The sequence below is a fragment of the Phyllostomus hastatus genome, unplaced genomic scaffold, assembly GCF_019186645.2.
Source record: "Phyllostomus hastatus isolate PE091 unplaced genomic scaffold, TTU_PhHast_1.1 phas_contig_58, whole genome shotgun sequence".
Classification (NCBI taxonomy): Eukaryota; Metazoa; Chordata; class Mammalia; order Chiroptera; family Phyllostomidae; genus Phyllostomus; species Phyllostomus hastatus.
This window is the reverse complement of record NW_025333916.1, coordinates 30,467,521-30,485,417: the sequence shown is the minus strand read 5'-3', so window position 1 is coordinate 30,485,417 and position 17,897 is coordinate 30,467,521. Positions and strand designations below refer to the sequence as shown.

General features: G+C 38.0%; 1 protein-coding gene across 1 annotated transcript in view; it reads left to right on the top strand.

Moving 5' to 3' along the window:
• Positions 1-17,897, top strand: part of NDUFAF2 (NADH:ubiquinone oxidoreductase complex assembly factor 2) — a 156,163-nt gene that overhangs the window by 81,680 nt on the left and 56,586 nt on the right. Inside the window, exon 2 of the mRNA XM_045848125.1 lies at positions 11,885-11,974. Coding sequence (XP_045704081.1) covers positions 11,885-11,974 — 90 coding nt within the window. The remainder of the gene's footprint in view (positions 1-11,884; positions 11,975-17,897) is intronic.

Genomic DNA, 17,897 nt, shown 5'->3' with positions numbered 1-17,897 from the left:
CTGGAGTTTTATCTGGGAGAAAGCTGTTCCCCAGCACTTGCCCGGATGACAGACACTTCAGTAATTCCACATATGCCAGTGGTACCTTTCCAGCTGCTGCCCTGGTGCCAGAACTCAGAGGGAGTGTTTCTGCATAAGTCCTAAGATGATTTCAGGCCCTTTCAGAGGAGAAGCCTGAGAATCCCAGTTTCTTCCAGTGCCCCAACACCCACTGGATTTTACAGCCAAAACTTATGGGGACTTATCTTCCTGCCACTGGAACCCTGGGCTGGGTGGTCTGGTGTGGGGCTGGGATCCCTCACTTCTAAGATCTCTCTCCTGATTTTTATCCATCGCATGAGGGCGTGGGACTGCCCATTCCACATCTTGTCTCCTCGTCTCCACCCCTCCCACACTCCTAGATGAGTGTGACTTCTTTAAGTCCTTGGTTGTTGGACTTCCATGCAGCTTGATTTTCTGACAGTTCTGCATAATAGTTGTTTTATAATTTAGTTGTAATTTTTGCTGTGATTGTACAAGGAGGCAAGCATGTTTACCTATGCCTCCATCTAGACCGGAAGTCCTTCTTCTGTGTTTGGAGGCTCCAAAATTTAAAGATTAAAGCTGCCCAAATATCTTCCCTAGACTACATGGATGGATTAGGGAAGGAGCAGTGGCCCAAGGGAAGGAGAGGTGCCTGAGCCTTCAGGCCATTGATATCAGGCCATCTTATTCTTCAGGCCATTGGTATCACCTGCCTCAAACTGGCATCTGTCAAGGGTCTTCATCACCTAAAGGGTCACTAAGACCCTAGGAAGGCAGTATGTTGGTAAGAAATTAGAATTTTATAATTCCTTACCCAACCATCCTTTTGATATGTAAGTCTTGTTCAGCTTTCATATGTGTAAGAACACCTTGTATGCAGAGGAAAGGGAGATTATTAAGTAAAGACCAACAACAAAGAAAAATGGTCAAAGGACATGAACAAATAATTTATAGAAGAAGAAGTACAAATGATCTTATAGTGAAATGATGCCAGCCCCATTTACAAAAACTGAAATTATAGCAAGGTACCATTTTTAACCAACATATGGCAAGATCAAAGGGTAACAACATGGGGAATGTGTGCTTACACCACTCTTGTGGGAGCTAAGCTGGTGCAGCCTTTATTAGGGTAATTTGGAAATAGCTATCAAAAGTACAGATGTACATTCCATCTGACCTAGCAATTCTACTTCTGGGATTTAGCTCATGTATATATGTGTACTTACAATACATGAACAGACATATAAGATTATTCATTGCTGCATTATTTGTAATAGTAAAAGATTGGGAGTAACCTAAATATTCATCAAACAGGAATTGGTTTTTAAAATTATGATACACCCATTCTACACTATTCAATGTTTATTTAAAATTATGATGCAGATCTTTTTATACTCATGTGTAAACATCTCCAAAGTAGGTTGTTAAGGGAGGAAAAAAGCAAGATGGAAAAGAGTATGATTGGTGTCTTAGTCTGCTTGGGCTGCTATAAGAAACTTATGTAAACCGGGTGGCTTAGACAACAAATACTTATTTCTTACAGTTGTGGAAGCTGGGAAGTCCAAGATCAAGGTGCTGGCATGTGTGATGTCTTGTGAGGGCCCGCTTCTTGGTTTGTAGATGGCTTTCTTCTTTTGTCCTCACATAATGGAGAGCAGAGAGCTCTCTAGGATCTCTTTTATAAGAGCACCAATTCCATTCATGAGGACTCCACCCTTATGACCTAATCACCTTTTAAAGGGCCTACTCCTAATACCATCGTACTGCGAGTTAGGATTTCAATATGTGAATTTGCTTGCTGTGGGAAGGGGGTGGCAGGAGTGAGGACACAAACACTGAATCCCTAACTTTGGGTATGCCACCATTTTTGTCTCCATGGAATTCCTACAGACATATTTTCTTGTACATCTATAAGCTGTCCCTAGGAAATTACTTCAGAAACTGGCCATCATGTTTGCTACCAGGGAAGGTAACTGAATGGCCAAGAGACAGAAATGGGAAGGAGACTTTCACAATTGAGCTGATATAGCTTATTCAAAAAATAAATGAATTTTATATTCTTAAAGGGAATACTGCAAGACCATAAAATCTACATTCTAAAAATGGTGCTCAAAATATCCAAAACTCTTTGTTCTTTGGTCATTTCTTTACTTCTCAGAAAGACATACTCTGATTATTCTCTTGCAGAGACTTCATCCGATAGTAGAGAATATTTGGGCTTTCTCTTTTCAGCAGTGGTGGTTTTTAATGAACCCCTTTTCTCTGGAAAGTAACTGCCTGTTTACTTAAGGGGATTCCTTAAAGCATTTTCCTCTCGCCAGGATTACTTCACCTTTCTTCCTGAAAAGAAAAAAGAGAAAGGGCTATAAGACTTTTTCCCATGATGGTTTTCTTTTGTCTTTCAAAAGAGTTCCTTTGGTGACCAAGATATGAAATAAATCACTGTACTTTACCTCTTCCTCTCCTGATCATGAAATACTGCCATAGTTTGTAAAACTTACTTTGCACACATACCTGATACTTATCCTATAATTAGCATAAAATTTCCTTTAGTATGTATTTTTTAACCTGCTTTATTGTGTATTCTTAAAGAGACAAGCCTTTTTTTACTTTTTACATTTGAAACACAATTAAATAAAAGAAATATACACACTTATACAAGAGTTTTCTTTTTCCTCATAATATTATAACATGTTTGGAAACTGAATACTTATTAATTTCTTAAGATATGAAATTAGGTGAGAAATTTCATATTGTCTACATAGTGGAAAGGGACAAGTGTTAAACTTTAATCTTATAAATATATACATATAAGCATTTGTGTATTTATAATCTATATGTTGACAAAACACTGAAAGGAAATACAAGAAAGTATTAACCTGATTTTTTGGGGTGGTGATATTATGGATGACTTTATTTTCTTCTTTAACTTTTTTGTGTGTATTTTCCAGACATTCTTCAGTGAATGTTTACTGAAAGTTAAATTACTGTCAGGATTGTTACACTAAATTATTTAAAATGTGTTTTCTATATTCTGAAAATACCCTAGTGAAAGGCAGTGTTTTTTTCTTTTTTGGTGAGAAATAGTTGATTTTTGATCTTCTGGGAAATGGCAGTTCCTTTTTTTTTTAGCTTGGCCCTTCTATTTTATTAACTGAAATGTGATATATTTACAGAATAACACTTGTAGATGTCTTAATTGTTTGGCAACATAGCTTCATGGCTAAGTGTCTGTGATTGGGAATCAGAAGACCTATGTTCAAATCTAGATTCCTCTTATCTTGTGTGTGACTGAAAGTAAATTTCTTAAGTTCTCTTAAGCTTCAGTCTCTATAAAAAGGAGTAATAATAATGTCAGAGGATTGTCAAGTTTAAATAAAATTACCCTTACAAAGTAAAACTTAGTTCAATGTCTGGCATATGGTAACAATGCCATGCAGTTTAGCTTTTCCCCCCTTTGCTCACTCCTGGAATTCCAGAACCTCTGCTGTCTTCTTTCAAACTTACCTTGTACATAACATAGGATTTTATAAAAATGAAGATTAAACATAATCAAAGCAAGACTTTGATATTTATATCTGATTGCAAAGAGTTTATTCAGCCATTTCCCATCCCCAGGACTTTCGTACTGCTGTGTTGGTTTCTATGCCCTGCATCACCATTTGTGTTGCCGGGCCTGTGTCTCTATGGGCTAGTGTGGTTTACAAAGTGTGGTCTGCTTGATGACTTCATGGGCCGCAAAGACAGCCTCTTACATTTTAAAGATACATCTATTTTATGTGTGTTTGAACACAAAATACAACTAGTATATTCAATCAATGATTCTATTTTTTAGGGTAAGGTAAAAGTGACTATTGAAGAAAAAGACAAGCCAATTTAAAGAAAAATGTTAAGGAAAGAATACTATACAATGTGACAAAGATTGCAAAGCTGATACTTGAGTGACTGAAGTTTAGGACTCTCTGCTTTAGATCTTCCTTCCCATATCACTGTCAGGGTTTGCATACTCTGTCCCAGAAACCTGATAAAACATGAAATCTGTTACCTAAGCCTGTCATCTACCCAATACCCAGGATCACTCTTCATGGGTTCCATATTTTTCTAAACAAAAGAAGAGGAAATCTGCTATCCTCTTAGAATTAGCCCAATGGCAGCTAGCTTTAAATTTTTTTAAGTTTGGGCAATAATATTGTTACTTACACTATAGTCTTTAAATTCATGTACCATGGATCATTCTGATCTACCAGAATTCGAACTTTTATTTTGACTATTTGAGTAAGTCTAAAATTGTTTAATATTAAGTTAGACAACTATGCATTGTTTTACTTAACACGTGGTAAATTCAATAATTTACCACTGTCAATTGTTCCTTCTTGTACTAGGAGTTATTAAACCTATACATGTACTATTTAAATAATTTTGGTATTAAGTTAATTTTTTAATGATCTTTAATTTTTTAATTACAGTTGACATGATTCTAATAGATCCATGTGTATACCTCAGTGATTAGACATTATATAACTTACTACAGTGATCATTCTGATAATTCTTGTACTAATCTATTAGTACAAGATACCATAAATTGTTATTAGAATATTACTGACTATATTCCCCATGCTATACTTTACATCCCCATGACTATTCTATTACTACCAATTTGTACTTCTCAGTCCTTCAGTGTTTTCATCCAATCTCCCAACCTTCCTTGGATCTGGCAACCATCAAATTGTTCTCTGTATCTGAGTCTGTTTATGTTCTGCTTGTTTATTACTTTTAGCTTCAATTCTTGATAGTTATGTATTTATTGCAGTTTTGCCCTTTATATTGCCCTCCTCCCCCCTTTAACATTTCTTATAATACTGGTTTGGTGGTGATGAACTCCTTTAGCTTTTTTTTTTTTGGTCTGGGAAACTCTTTCTCTGTCCCTCAGTTCTACATGTGGTACTTGCATCACAATTTATGTATACAAAGCTATGGGGTGCATAGCTTTGCAGGGTAGAGCAATCTTGGTTGTAGGTCCTTGCTTTTTATCACTTTGAGTATTTCTTGCCAATCCCTTCTGGCCTGCAAAGTTTCTGTTGAGAAATCAGCTGACAGTCTTGGGAGCTCCCATGTAGATAACTAACTGCTTTTCTCTTGCTGCTTTTAGGATTCTCTCTTTGTCTTTAACCTTTAGCATTGGGTTCATCTTGTTTGGTTTTCAATTTCTTGCTCTCTGTCCTTTTCCAGGACCCCCATGATGAGAATTTTGGTAGGCTTGAAGTTATCCCAGAGTTGGTAAACTTTCTTCATTCTTTTGGGTTCTCTTTTCTTTTTTGTTGTTCTGATTGGGTGGGTTTTGCTTTCTTACATTCCAAACCACTAATTTGATTCTCAACTTCATCTGCTCTACAGTTGTTTTCCTGTTAAGTTATTCTTCATTTCAGTTACTGTATCCTTCATTTATGACTAGTTCTTTTTTAGACTGTTGCGGTTCTCACTAAGTTCATTGAGCATCCTTATAACCAGTGTTTTGAACTCTGCATCTAGTAGATTGCTTGTCTCCATTTTGTTTAGTTCTTTTTCTGGAGTCTTGTTCTGTTCTTTCACTTGGGACATGATTATCTCATTTTGGCCACCTCCCTGTGTTTGTTTCTATCTTTTAGGTGAAACTGCTTCATCTTTTGGGCTTGGTTGAGTGGCCTGATGTAGTACGGGTCCTATATGATTGAGTGGCATAGCCTCCCTTATCACATAAGCTAGGTACCCAAGGTTCCCCCACTATGTACAACTACACCCTCCTGTTGTAGTTGAGCCTTGATACTGTTGACATGTCAATGGGAGAGAATTATCCCCAGGCCAGTCAGCTGTGGAGGATCAGCAGTCAGAGGCTCACCCCATGGAGCAGGACTTACTTTAGCAGGGTCTGGTGCCCACTGAGTCTGCCCCTTGAGTATGTCACCTGTGGAGGTGGCTGGGTGGTGCTTTGATGTAGTTTGAAGCTATCCACTGGGTACACTGGGTCTGGGGCCTATCATGAGGTACACCTGTTTTCTGCCACACCTGTTTTCTGCCCAGGGCCACCCCACAAGAACTACAGAGCAATCTTTAGATGGTTACTACTTATGCTGGGCTTGGAGGTGCTCAGGTGATGCCAACCTGTGATGCAAGACCAACTGCTACTAGTGCTGAGCCTAGGGCCTCTTAGAGGGATGTATGGAGTATGCTGAGGCCAGGTGCTATTTGTTTCAGAGATTTCAGGGAAACCTGAAGCACGAGACAAGACTGGCCATTCATATGGAAAAGTCACTGGAAACAGCTTGGGCGGGCCCCCAAGTTGGTGAGTCAGGGCTCAGGGAATCCCTAGGGCAGGGGTGAATAGTTATACCCAGGTTGATGGAGACTCATATGGCACCCACCTGCTGATTCTGTGGGAGGACTCAGAAAAGAAAACATGGCCTCTGCCAGCACTTCTGTCTTGGAGAAAGCTGCCCCTCTGGTTCTCACCCTGATGCCAGACATTCCTATTCCTTCCTATGTCCCTGGTCCCTTTTGACCTGCTGCCCCAGTGCTGAAACTCAGAGGGAGTAAGTCTGAGTAAGTTCATGTGTGGGCCCTTTAAGAGGAATTGCTTGAGACTCCAGAAGCCCTCTATTTCACTCAGCCACAGTCCCCTCAGGTTTTTACATTCTGAAGTTATGAGTTCTCTTCCTGGGGAGTTTTCTTCACTGGAGTGCTGGGCATGGGGCCCTGATGTGGGGCTGGGACCCCTTGCTACCAAAGGGGCCCTCCACAGCCAAGATATTCCTCCCAATTTTTATCCATTGCACATGGGTGTGAGACCAGCCCGTTCTTTGTCTCCAACCCTCCTGCCAGTTTCAATGTGGCTTCTTTACATCTTTTGTTGTAGGACTTCCATTCAGCTAGATTTTAGGCTGTTCTGAAATGATGGCTGTTTTGTAGTTTAGTTGTATTTTTGATGTGGTTGTACGAAGATGCAAGTACCACATTTACCTATGCCACTCTCTTGACTGGAAGTCTTAAGTTAATTTTTAAATGTAAATTAGATCCTAAAATTTTGACACTTTAGCAGGTACTTAAATTTGCTCTATTTACTAGGTGGAAATTTTCTTGCTGTGATCAGTATAATTGTCTTTACAACTGTTAGTATGAGTACATGTACAGTTTGTGCATAATTACTTATTCAGTAGGAGGCATAAATTTTATTACCAATTCATAAAAATTGTTCAAGTTGGATTTGTTTCAAAGAATTGAGTAGTTTTAAAACAATTTGCTTTTTTGGGGGAAATCTCATATCTGATTACAAAGAGTTTATTTTATAAACTAATGGCTTTTTTTACACATCTAAAGATGTGTACATCATTTTTTATACATCTTTGATGTCATCTATTTGTAAACAAAGGTGTTTTTTCAGTAATTATCAAGGAATTGGTTAAACACAAAAGCCTACATGATCGATTACTGTTCTTTTGGTGTTCATACAAATAATCAGGCCAAATTGAAACTGGACTTATATTCAGTCTCTTTAATAAAATGAGGGTGATTTCAGGGAGAGAAATTGTGTTTCAGTGGAAGTCACAATGTCCAATTGTCACCCACAAATGGATTGAATTCTGCTTTTCCTAGTTTTCTTCCAAGCTAATGTTTCATTTCTTTCCTTCATCCTTTGACTTGTTGAGAACTACTGATGCAGTGTCAGCCATACAGAATTTACCTGCTACTCTGCCTCTCCCTTTTGGAGATTTTAAGGTCAATATCTGGTCTTCGTTTCCTGGCTGATTCCCTTTCTAGGACCTATAGCAGTCTTTTTCTTTATTCTTGTTTTTAGGCCATGTCTCCTCAAATATCTTATATCTTTCAACAGAGCATCCAGGCTTGGGAGATTAAATGGCCTCCGGCCACAGCTCTCACTTTTGGGCTGTCCAATTCCACCCACTTCTCCTTAGTGACTCATACCTGGACCCACAGTCAGGGATGCTATATATCCCTGGCCCACCTGAAGTAGTTACAGAATATGAGACCTTTGTCCCTACTGCCCAAAACCAGAACCAGGCTAGGTCATTAAGAATAAATCTATATGATACAAGTATACTGTCATTACTCACTGTGATTTTACTTGTTTGAGGGACAAAACAGACATGATTGAACTCCTGCTTCAAACCAATACAGATGGTATCCTCACAGTGCCAATTTTGACCCTAATCTCTAGCAAAAATAAATAAAAATATAATCTATTTTCATGCTAAAAAGTATATAGTATCAGTATTTTTGTCTTTCAGATTGCTTTAGGATATACTAGATTTAATTGAAATGAGACAAAGAATCTTGAACTCTTGATTTGAATAAAAAATTCAGCATTTAAAAAAAAAAAGAATAAATCCATTTTAAAACCAGAGAGGGAATAAAGGATAAAGTCAGCCCCATTTGCTATTGGGTACCATTTGCCTACCAGACCAATAACCTCATTAACCATGACTGCCATTTTACTCTTCTGAGCCTATGTCCCCAGCACTGGAACGTACTGGAAATCAAGAACAGAATTAACTGCTCCCTGTATCCACAGGCAGAAGATAACACTGGAACAAACTGCAGCCTCCTGTTACAACACCCCAATGACCCAGGGTCCACACAACAGTACCCTCCCACCCTTTTATAATTACATTTTTAAATGTAATTATAATCCAATAAAAGTTCAAAGCCTTCATCCCTCAATGCTGGTTGTATCTCTCCACACCATACCCCTCTCCTTTCCTGGGCAGTGAATAAACTTTATTCTCTACAAAAGAAAAAAGAAAAGGGAACATGTTTTGAAACCACAAGTTTGACAAACCTACTTTGAAGGATATAATCAAGACATTTTGAAAACAGAAAAAAATACTAAATAGTTTTATGCCTTTCCTATGAACTTAAACGCTAATCAACTTTTTAAAATTTTAGAGTATATTTTATTGATTATGCTATTACAGTTGTCCCATTACCCCCTTCATTCCCCTCCACCCTGCACACCCTCTCTTACCCACATTCCCCCCCTCTTAGTTCATGTCCATGTGTCATAAGTTCTTTAACTTCTACATTTCCCATACTACTCTTGCCCTCCCCCTGTCTATTTTCTACCTATCATCAATGCTACTTATTCTCCATACCTTTTCCCCCTCTCTCCTCCTCCCACTCCCCTGTTGCTAACCCTCCATGTGTTCTCCATTTCTGTGGGTCTGTTCCTGTTCTAGTTGTTTGCTTAGTTTCTTTTTGTTTTGTTTTAGGTGTGGTTGTTAATAATTGTGAGTTTGCTGTCATTTTACTATCCATGTTTTTTATCTTCTTTTTCTTAGATAAGTCCCTTTAACATTTCATAAAATAAGGGCTTGGTCATGATGAACTCCTTGAACTTTATCTTATCTGAGAAGCACTTTATCTGCCCTTCCATTCTAAATTAAAGCTTTGCTGGATAGAACAATCTTGTGTGTAGGTCCTTGCCTTTTGTGACTTGGAATACTTCTTTCCAGCCCCTTCTTGCCTGTAAGCTCTCTTTTGCAAAATCAGCTGACAGTCTAATGGGACCCTTTGTAGGTTACTGTCTCCTTATCTCTTACTGCTTCTAGGATTCTCTCCTTCATTTTACCTTGGCTAATGTAATTATGATGTGCCTTGGTGTGTTCCTCCTTGGGTCCAACCTCTTTGGGACTCTCTGAGCTTCCTGGACTTCCTGGAAGTCTATTTCCTTTGCCAGATTGGGGAAGTTCTCCTTTATTATTTGTTCAAATAAGTTTTCCACTTGTTGCTCTTCCTCTTCCCCTTCTGGCACCCCTATAATTTGGATGTTGGAACGTTTATAGATGTCCTGGAGGTCCCTAAGCCTCTCCTCATTTTTTTTGAATTCTTATTTTCTCATTCTTTTCTCATTGTATGTTGTTTTCTTCCTTCTGGTCCACTCCATTGATGTGAGACCCAGCTTTCTTTCCATCACTATTGGTTCCCTGTGCATTTTTCTTCATTTCACTTATTGTAGCCTTCATTTTTTCATCCAATTTGCTACCAAAGTCAACCAACACTGTGAGCATCCTGATCACCAGTGTTTTCAACTGTGCATCTGATAGGTTGTTTATCTCTCAGTCGCTTAAAAGTATTGGTTCTGGGGCTTTCATTTGTTCTTCTGTTTGAGCCATCTTCTTCTTCTTCTTGTTTTTTTTTGTCTTGTCACGCCTGTTGTGTATGAGAGGTGGAGCCTTAGGTGTTCACCAGGGTGGGGCACCCCAGTCACCGGGTTGTGACGTTGTATGTGGGGCCGGGGTCCGAGAGGGAACTATGGCGCTTGCTCTGCTCTCCCTTGGACTTTAGTCCCTTCTGCTGCTTCCCCCAAGCAAACTGGACCTTTCTGGTGCTAATTCTCGTGTGGGTGGGCTTGTGCACCCCATGGGTCTTTCCAATGACCTCTCCTGTGAGGCTGGGAGTCTCTCCCTGTGCCTCAACCCCCACAGGTGTTTTCAATCAGTGCCCCGGGGCTCTATTTCCCGGTGCTGGGGCCCTGGGACTGCCTGGTCAGCCAGTCGCCTTGCGCTCAGTGCCTTGCTTTACAATCACTTGCTTTGCCAGTAGCCACCCCTTGGCTGGGGTCTGCCAGCTGCCGCTTGTGCACCCAAGGTCCCCCTGCTGTGGTCTTGTGAACCCGTGATGCCTTACACACCTGGCACCACCGCTTTTTGTGCTGTGACCCCTCTCCACCCCACTGCCCGACTCCGCCCCTCCTACCAGTCTAGATGAATGTGTCTATTTTAACTCCTTGGTTGTCCGACTTCCATACAGTTCAGTTTTCTGTCAGTTCTGGTTGTTATTCTGTTTCTCAATTGTTGTTGTCCCTATCTTGGTTGCGTGAGGAGGCACAGTGTGTCTACCTGTGCCTCCATCTTGGCTGGCAGTCACTAATCAACTTTTTATTATTGAAAAATATAAGCAGCAGACATTCTCATCCCATCTGTGCCTCTCTCCAACTTTCTCTTTACTGCTCTCTCTGCTTTTATGTTTTCCCCATTTGCCACCATCCTGTTCCAGATGTTGATTTCACCTAAGGCCCATATCCAAAACTCACCAGTTTCTGTACCTCTTTATTTGGGTTCCCTTGAGAGATAGTTACTCAAATGGGTCACAGAATTCAACCTATGACTTTATTCTCTTAGTTTGCCAGTGTACTATGGGGACAGGGTAGCAGCAGAGTCTTGTGGTTGATTACAGACTTAGTAGGGACCATAAATATCTATCCCTTTGAGTAACAAGTCACGTGTGTGTGTGTATGTATGTGTGTGTGTGTGTGCGCGCGCGCGCTTGCAAAGTTGAGGGAATGGAGCACTGGTGATTAGTAAGGAAAACTTTTTTTGTCAGCCATTAGTGCCCTACAGATTAATTGGCTCCTCTTTTTCTGTACATAGAATCTAGATTTGTTTCACTAAAATTAAGGTAGGAAATTAAATTTTTTTGCAGTCATGTAGAAATTGCCTAATTCTAAATGGAATCTATTCTTTTTCCTGTTAATTCTTTTACCATATGAAAAGGTGTACAATATTCAAAGAGAAAACCTTACTTGTTGTAACTATTGTGTCATGAGTTCATTTAAAAGTATAATAATCACTCTGGCTGGTGTGGCTCAGTGGATTCTGTGCTGGCCTGTGAACCAAAGGGTCGCTAGTTCTATTGCCAGTCAGGGCCCATGCCTGGGTTGAGGGCCAGGTCCCCAGTGTGGGGGGGCACATGAGAGGCAACCACACATTAATGTTTCTCTCCCTGTATTACTCCCTCCCTTCCTCTCTCTCTAGAAATAAATAAATACATTAAAATATTTAAAAATGTAATAACCACTTTTATCTTATAGGACAGACTATTCGAGAGAAAAGAATTGTAGAAGCAGCAAGTAAAAGAGAAATAGACTATGACGTAGGAGATATCCCAACAGAATGGGAAGGTAAGTTTCTGCTTTTTGTAGTATCTTCTGGAAGGCAAATTGTTTATATGCAAATTCAGTAAGAGAACATATAATTATATGTTTATTGTTTCTTGCAAAAACCTTTTAAAACCTTAATCCATGAAACTTTTTTTGACATTGCATTTTTTTTGGAAATTTGCGGATGCCACATTTTAGTAAGAAAACACATGACAGTGAGACAGTGAGGGAATGCATAACAGTGAGACGGTGAGGGAATGCAGCTTTGAGTTGGCCAACAAGTCTGTATGGTGTGTCCTGTAAAATGAAAGACACATTTTTTATTTTCACCAATAACTTTATTGATTTGGATATTTTGAGTATGTTGGCTATCTCCCACATGGTATAACATTGATTGTTCTTGATTAATGTCTCGATTCGATCGCTGTCAACTTCAACTGGTCTACCCCATCATGGAGCATCATTGTCCAACAAGAAATCTCTAGCACAAAACTTTGCAAACCACCTTTGACAACATTTGATCAGTCACAGCACCTTCTCCATACACTGCACAAATATTTTTTTGCATTTCAGTTGCATTTTTACCTTTCTTAAAATAATAAAGCATAATATATTGAACATGTTGTATATTTTCTTCCACCTTCATTAAAATGTCTACACAAAAATTCACCAATTTTGATGTTTTTTTTAATGTACACTGATATGACAGGTGTCACAGTAAAATCTAACAAAATTGTTTGGAATGAAGTTTAAGACAATTGAGTGCTAGTAGAGCCATCTTACAGAAAAAAACAAGTGAACTTTTTGGCCAACCCATATCATGAAAAGAACTGTTAAGCATTTGAAGAACTGGGACTAGGGCAGGCGAAGCTCCAAAAATAGAAAACTGAAGAGGGCACTGTCATGTGCTGGTGTTGTACAAGTGTACTCAGTACCCACATGAATTTGGGAAAGTAACTCATACTTCTGTCTTGCTTTTCTCTTTATAAATTGTAGATAATACTTGCTGTAGCTACCACATGACCCTGTTAACTGACCCTTTATGTAGACAAGTATGGACACTTGATCCCTATCAAACTTTGAAGTTAAGGTAAAAGATCAGAGAGATAAAGCAGTAGGAGCTGTCTCTCAGTATGGCAGGAACAGTAACATTTGAACTTGATAGTTTGTGGGTGGCTATCTTTAATCTACTATCTAAGCTTTGTTGCATAAAAAGCTGATCTACTTAGAAGACAACAGAAACCAATCTTCCAAGAGAAGTACATAGCAAGATGCAAAATATTTCCTAGGTTTTCATCATCTTTCCAGTTCCCAGTTTCATTTCTTTCTGAATGAAGTTCAACAGCAAGTCTGCCTTTGAGCTCTAAGAACCACCTGATAGCCTTGTTATAAATATTCCCATTTTCCTTACCTGTTCTTAGTTTAGTACCTGGCTCATAGGTAGACACATAGTAAGTAAGTGCTTTAGTAAATATATATTGACTACGTGAAATCTAGCTTAAGCTAGCTTTTGTTATTTACAACTAAAAGAACCTTAACTAAAATACCAATACCTATCTTAAGTATAACTTAACACTTTTCAAGTGTTTACCTGTATACCTGTTATTATGACACTGCTTTTATAATCATAATATAGTTCAATCATCATAACAATCGTATAGGGTAGACACCTGTAATTATACCCATTTAATAGATAGGGAATCTAAGGTCTGGAATAATTATATAAATTGCCTAGGTTCTACAGCTATACACTCTAAGCAGTAGACTCATTGCTTCCTGGTGGGTATAGCTAATATATATATAATATATATATATATATTAGCTATAGGCATTGTTACTTTAAGCCAGTGTATGAGTGTAAATATTTCCTTGGAAATATCTTCCTCCATTTCTTTTTATTAGCTGTGAAAATAGTAGAACTATGAGAAAAGAACATAAAAATGGGTAGATACCAGAGACTTTTTGAAGAAATACAGAATATAAACTGGCAACTTCTAGGAGGAGTAAATTGAGCTTTCTTATTTTTATCAGACTTTTCCAGTGTTGTAAGCTATATTTGTAATTCTCGAATAATGTTTGTGCCTTCTTAAAATGAGCCTATTTTATCATTTTACCCAATAATAGTACAGGATTAAAATGTTTATAGAAATAAATTAAGTTATAAATAAACAAGTAGGTAATGACTCATTTTTTAGCCTTTAAGACTTTCAGAGAATTAGAATGAAGTTCTAATGCTTTTTATGGTTCTGTCCTAATCTACTAATTCAGCATAACTATCCCATAGGGCATACCCTAAAAACAAATGTATTAACCAAACACTGAAACTAGAATTAGTTTTGTAGTGTTACACATCGATTAAATGTAAAAAATAAGAACTTTATACCATGAAAAAGTAAATTAAAGTATACATAAATTCACAAAACACTATATACAGGAAAGGAAAGAGAAAAATATCTTTTATGGTAAATAGCGTCAATACCAAATGAATCTAAAGTACTTTTAGTTCCACATGGATAGTATATTTGTCAATTATTAGTAGCAAAGTACAGGTACCCATAAACTGCATATCCTACCACAGTATGTATTAGACAGTGTGCCCTTTCATTAATTTATTTATCTATTTATTTACCATGACTAATGCTGTGTTGAGCACCTCTGCATTCATGGACTTTCCATTCTGGAGTGGGAGGGAAAAAGACAATAAATCAGACAAATAACTATATAGAATGTTAAAGAAAGTTGAGCATAGAAAGGAAATAGTGTTGGAGAAGGTTTTGTAATTTTAAGAAGTGTAAGGAAATAACCTTGCTAAGAAGATGATTTTTGAATAAATACAGAAGGAGCTAGCCATGAGGATAAGTAGCAGAGGAGCATAACTAGAGAGCAAGTGCAAAAGCCCTGAGGCAGTAGCATGCTCAGGTGTTTTAAGGAATAGCAAGGAAGCCGAAATGACTGCAATAGTGCCAGAGGGAAAGTAAAAATAAGGTTAGAAAAGAAACAGGATGCCTAATTATGTAGGGTCTTATAGGCCAGTTTGAAAAGAATAGTCGTATACTCTGAGTTATAATTCACAGGATGACTATGGCTGCTGCACTGCAAAGAGACTGAGACAAAACATGGAGACAGGAGGCGCTTGTGATAATTCATGCAAGGGATAATTGTGATCTGCACCCAAGTAACAGTGGGCATGGAAAGAAGCAATTGCATTCTAGATCTATTGTAAAGGCAGAGCTGATGGCATTTGCTGACAGACTGGATGTGGAATATGAAAGAAGTCAGTGATGACTTAAGATTTTGGGACTTAACCTGGAAAATAGAGTTGCTATTGACTAAGAGACACAAGACTGTGTGGGAGGAGCAAATTTGGGAGGGAAGATGAAATAAATTTTGGAAATGTTAAGTTCAAGATTCCTATTACATTAGTATATCCAAGTAGAAATGGTAAGTTGTATATAAGCCAAGAATTTAGTGGAAAAGTTTGGGTTGCAGATAATATTTGGGAGTTGATAGCAAATAAATGACAAGTAAAGCCAGAAGACTGGATGAGATTACAAAGGGAATGAGTGTAAATAGAAAATGAGAAGTTGAAAGACTGGCCCCCCTAGGTATAAGTTTTAGAGACAAGACAAAGAAAGGAACAGCCAGAAAAGTAGGAGAAATCAAGAACAGTGTTAGTGCTAGAAGCCAAATGTCAAGGAGGGAAAAGTAATCAACCATGTCTAATGAGAACTGAGAATTAACTCCTCACTTTAACAGCAGAGAAGTCAAGGATCCTGACAAAAATAGTTCCATAGAGTATTAGAAACAAAAGAGAGAGAGAATTTGGAGAGAATGAGCATAGACAATGCTTATGAGGAGTTAGTTTATCTGTAAAAGAAAGGAGACTATTGAGGCAGTACCTGGAGAGGAAAGTGGAGTCAAGAGAGTAATGTTTTGTTTTGTTTTGTTTTGTTTTGTTTTGTTTTTTGTTTTGTTGTAAAGACAGAAGTAACTGAATTTTGTAATAGTGATGGAAAAGATCAAGTCAGAAAGGAACTATTAACGATGAAGAAAAGAGAAAGGTCTTGAGAAGGCAAGGCCGAACAGGATCTAGTATATTTGTGGAATACTTGGCCTTTGACAAGAGCATGGAAAGTTCATCTGTGGTGATAGCAGAGAAGTAGAGTATATGGACGTAGAAGAAGGTAGATAGGTGGTAGTGACAACTTGCGTACATTCCGTTTTGATTCCTCCAAATGAAACAGGCAGGTTAAATAACATCCTAAGTACAAACAGCAGCTACAGCCAACATTTGAACCCAAATTGTCTCCAAAGTTTTTACACTTAATATAATATTGCCTGCCTCATTAATAAACTGGCTAATTCATAAATATCCTTCAAGTTTTAGAGTAGACATTGATTCCTTTGGAAATCTTTTCTGACTCCTATCTCTCACCCTCTGGTGCTAATTGGGATGTTCCTTTTTCTTATTTGTTTTTTCTTTCACTTTATGTTTCCTTCAAGCATAACACTTAACACACTGTAAAATATTCTCTGTGTACTTATCTACCTCTTCTCCCTGGATGTAGAGCTTGTTTAAGGATAGGGTCTTTACCCTGTTGTCATTGTAGTCTCAGGGCCTACCTCAATAATTAAGGTAAAATAAGTACAAGTTCTATCAATATTTGTTGAATGAATACATTTTAAATTGAAAGCAGATAAGGAAGAAACATTTTGGGGACTTTGTTGACTTGCTGGAAATAGTCCATTCTCTCCCTCTCTTTCTCCCTCCCTTCTCCTCTCTCTAAAAATAAACGAATGAAATCAGACAAAAAAAAAAAGAAGTAGATGGAGTTTTATGGTTTCAGATCTTACATTAAGTCTTTAACTCATTTTGAATTTATTTTTGTATATGATGTAAGAGAGGTCTAGTTCCCTTTTCTTTTTCCTTTGAATGTATCTGTCCAGTTTTCCCAACACCACTGTTGAAGAGACTGTCATTACTCTAATGCATACTTTTACCTCCTTTGTGATCATAGATTAATTGACCATGTAACTAAGAATTTGTTTCTTGGCCCTGTATTCTCCATGTGTCTATTTTTGTGCCAGTACCATACTGTTTTAATTATTACAGCTTTGTAATATACTTTGAGATAATGGAGTGTGATACTTCCAATTTTATTTTTCTTTCTCAAGATTGCTTAGCTTACTCAAAGTCTTTTGTGGTTCCATATAAATTTTAGGGTTATTTGTTTTAGTTATGAGAAGAATGGCATTGGTATTTTGGTAGGAATTGCATTGAACCTGTACATTGCTTTGGGTACTATGGTAATTTTAACAATAATAATCCTTTCTACCCATAGGCATGGTATACCCTTCCATTTATTTGTGTCCTACTCAATTTCTTCAATGTCTCATTTCAGAGTAGAGGTCTTTCACCTCCTTGGTTAAGTTTATTCCCAGCTATTTTATTCTTTTTGATGTAACTGTTAATAGGATTGTTTTCTTTATTTCTCCTCCTGATTGCTCTTTATTAGTGTATAGGAACATGACAGATTTTTATATGGTAATTTTGTATCCTGCTACTTTACTGAATTCTTTTATTAATTCTATTAATATTTGATGGATTCTGTAGGACTTTCTATATGTAGTATCATGCCATCTGCAAAGAGTGACAGATTTACATCTTCCTCTCCTACTTGGACACTTTTTATTTCTTTTTCTTGTCTGATTGTTGTGGCTAGGTCTATGCATCTCTATGTTCATTGCAGGATTATTTGCAATAGCCAAGATATGGAAGAGACCTAGGTGTCCATTGATAGATGAATGGATAAAGAAGATGTGAGCCCTGGCTGGTGTGGCTCAGTGGATTGAGCACCAGCCTGTGAACCAAAGGATCACTTGTTCCATTACCAGTCAGGGCACATGCCTGGGTTGTAGGCCAGGTCCTCAGTAGGGGGTGTGT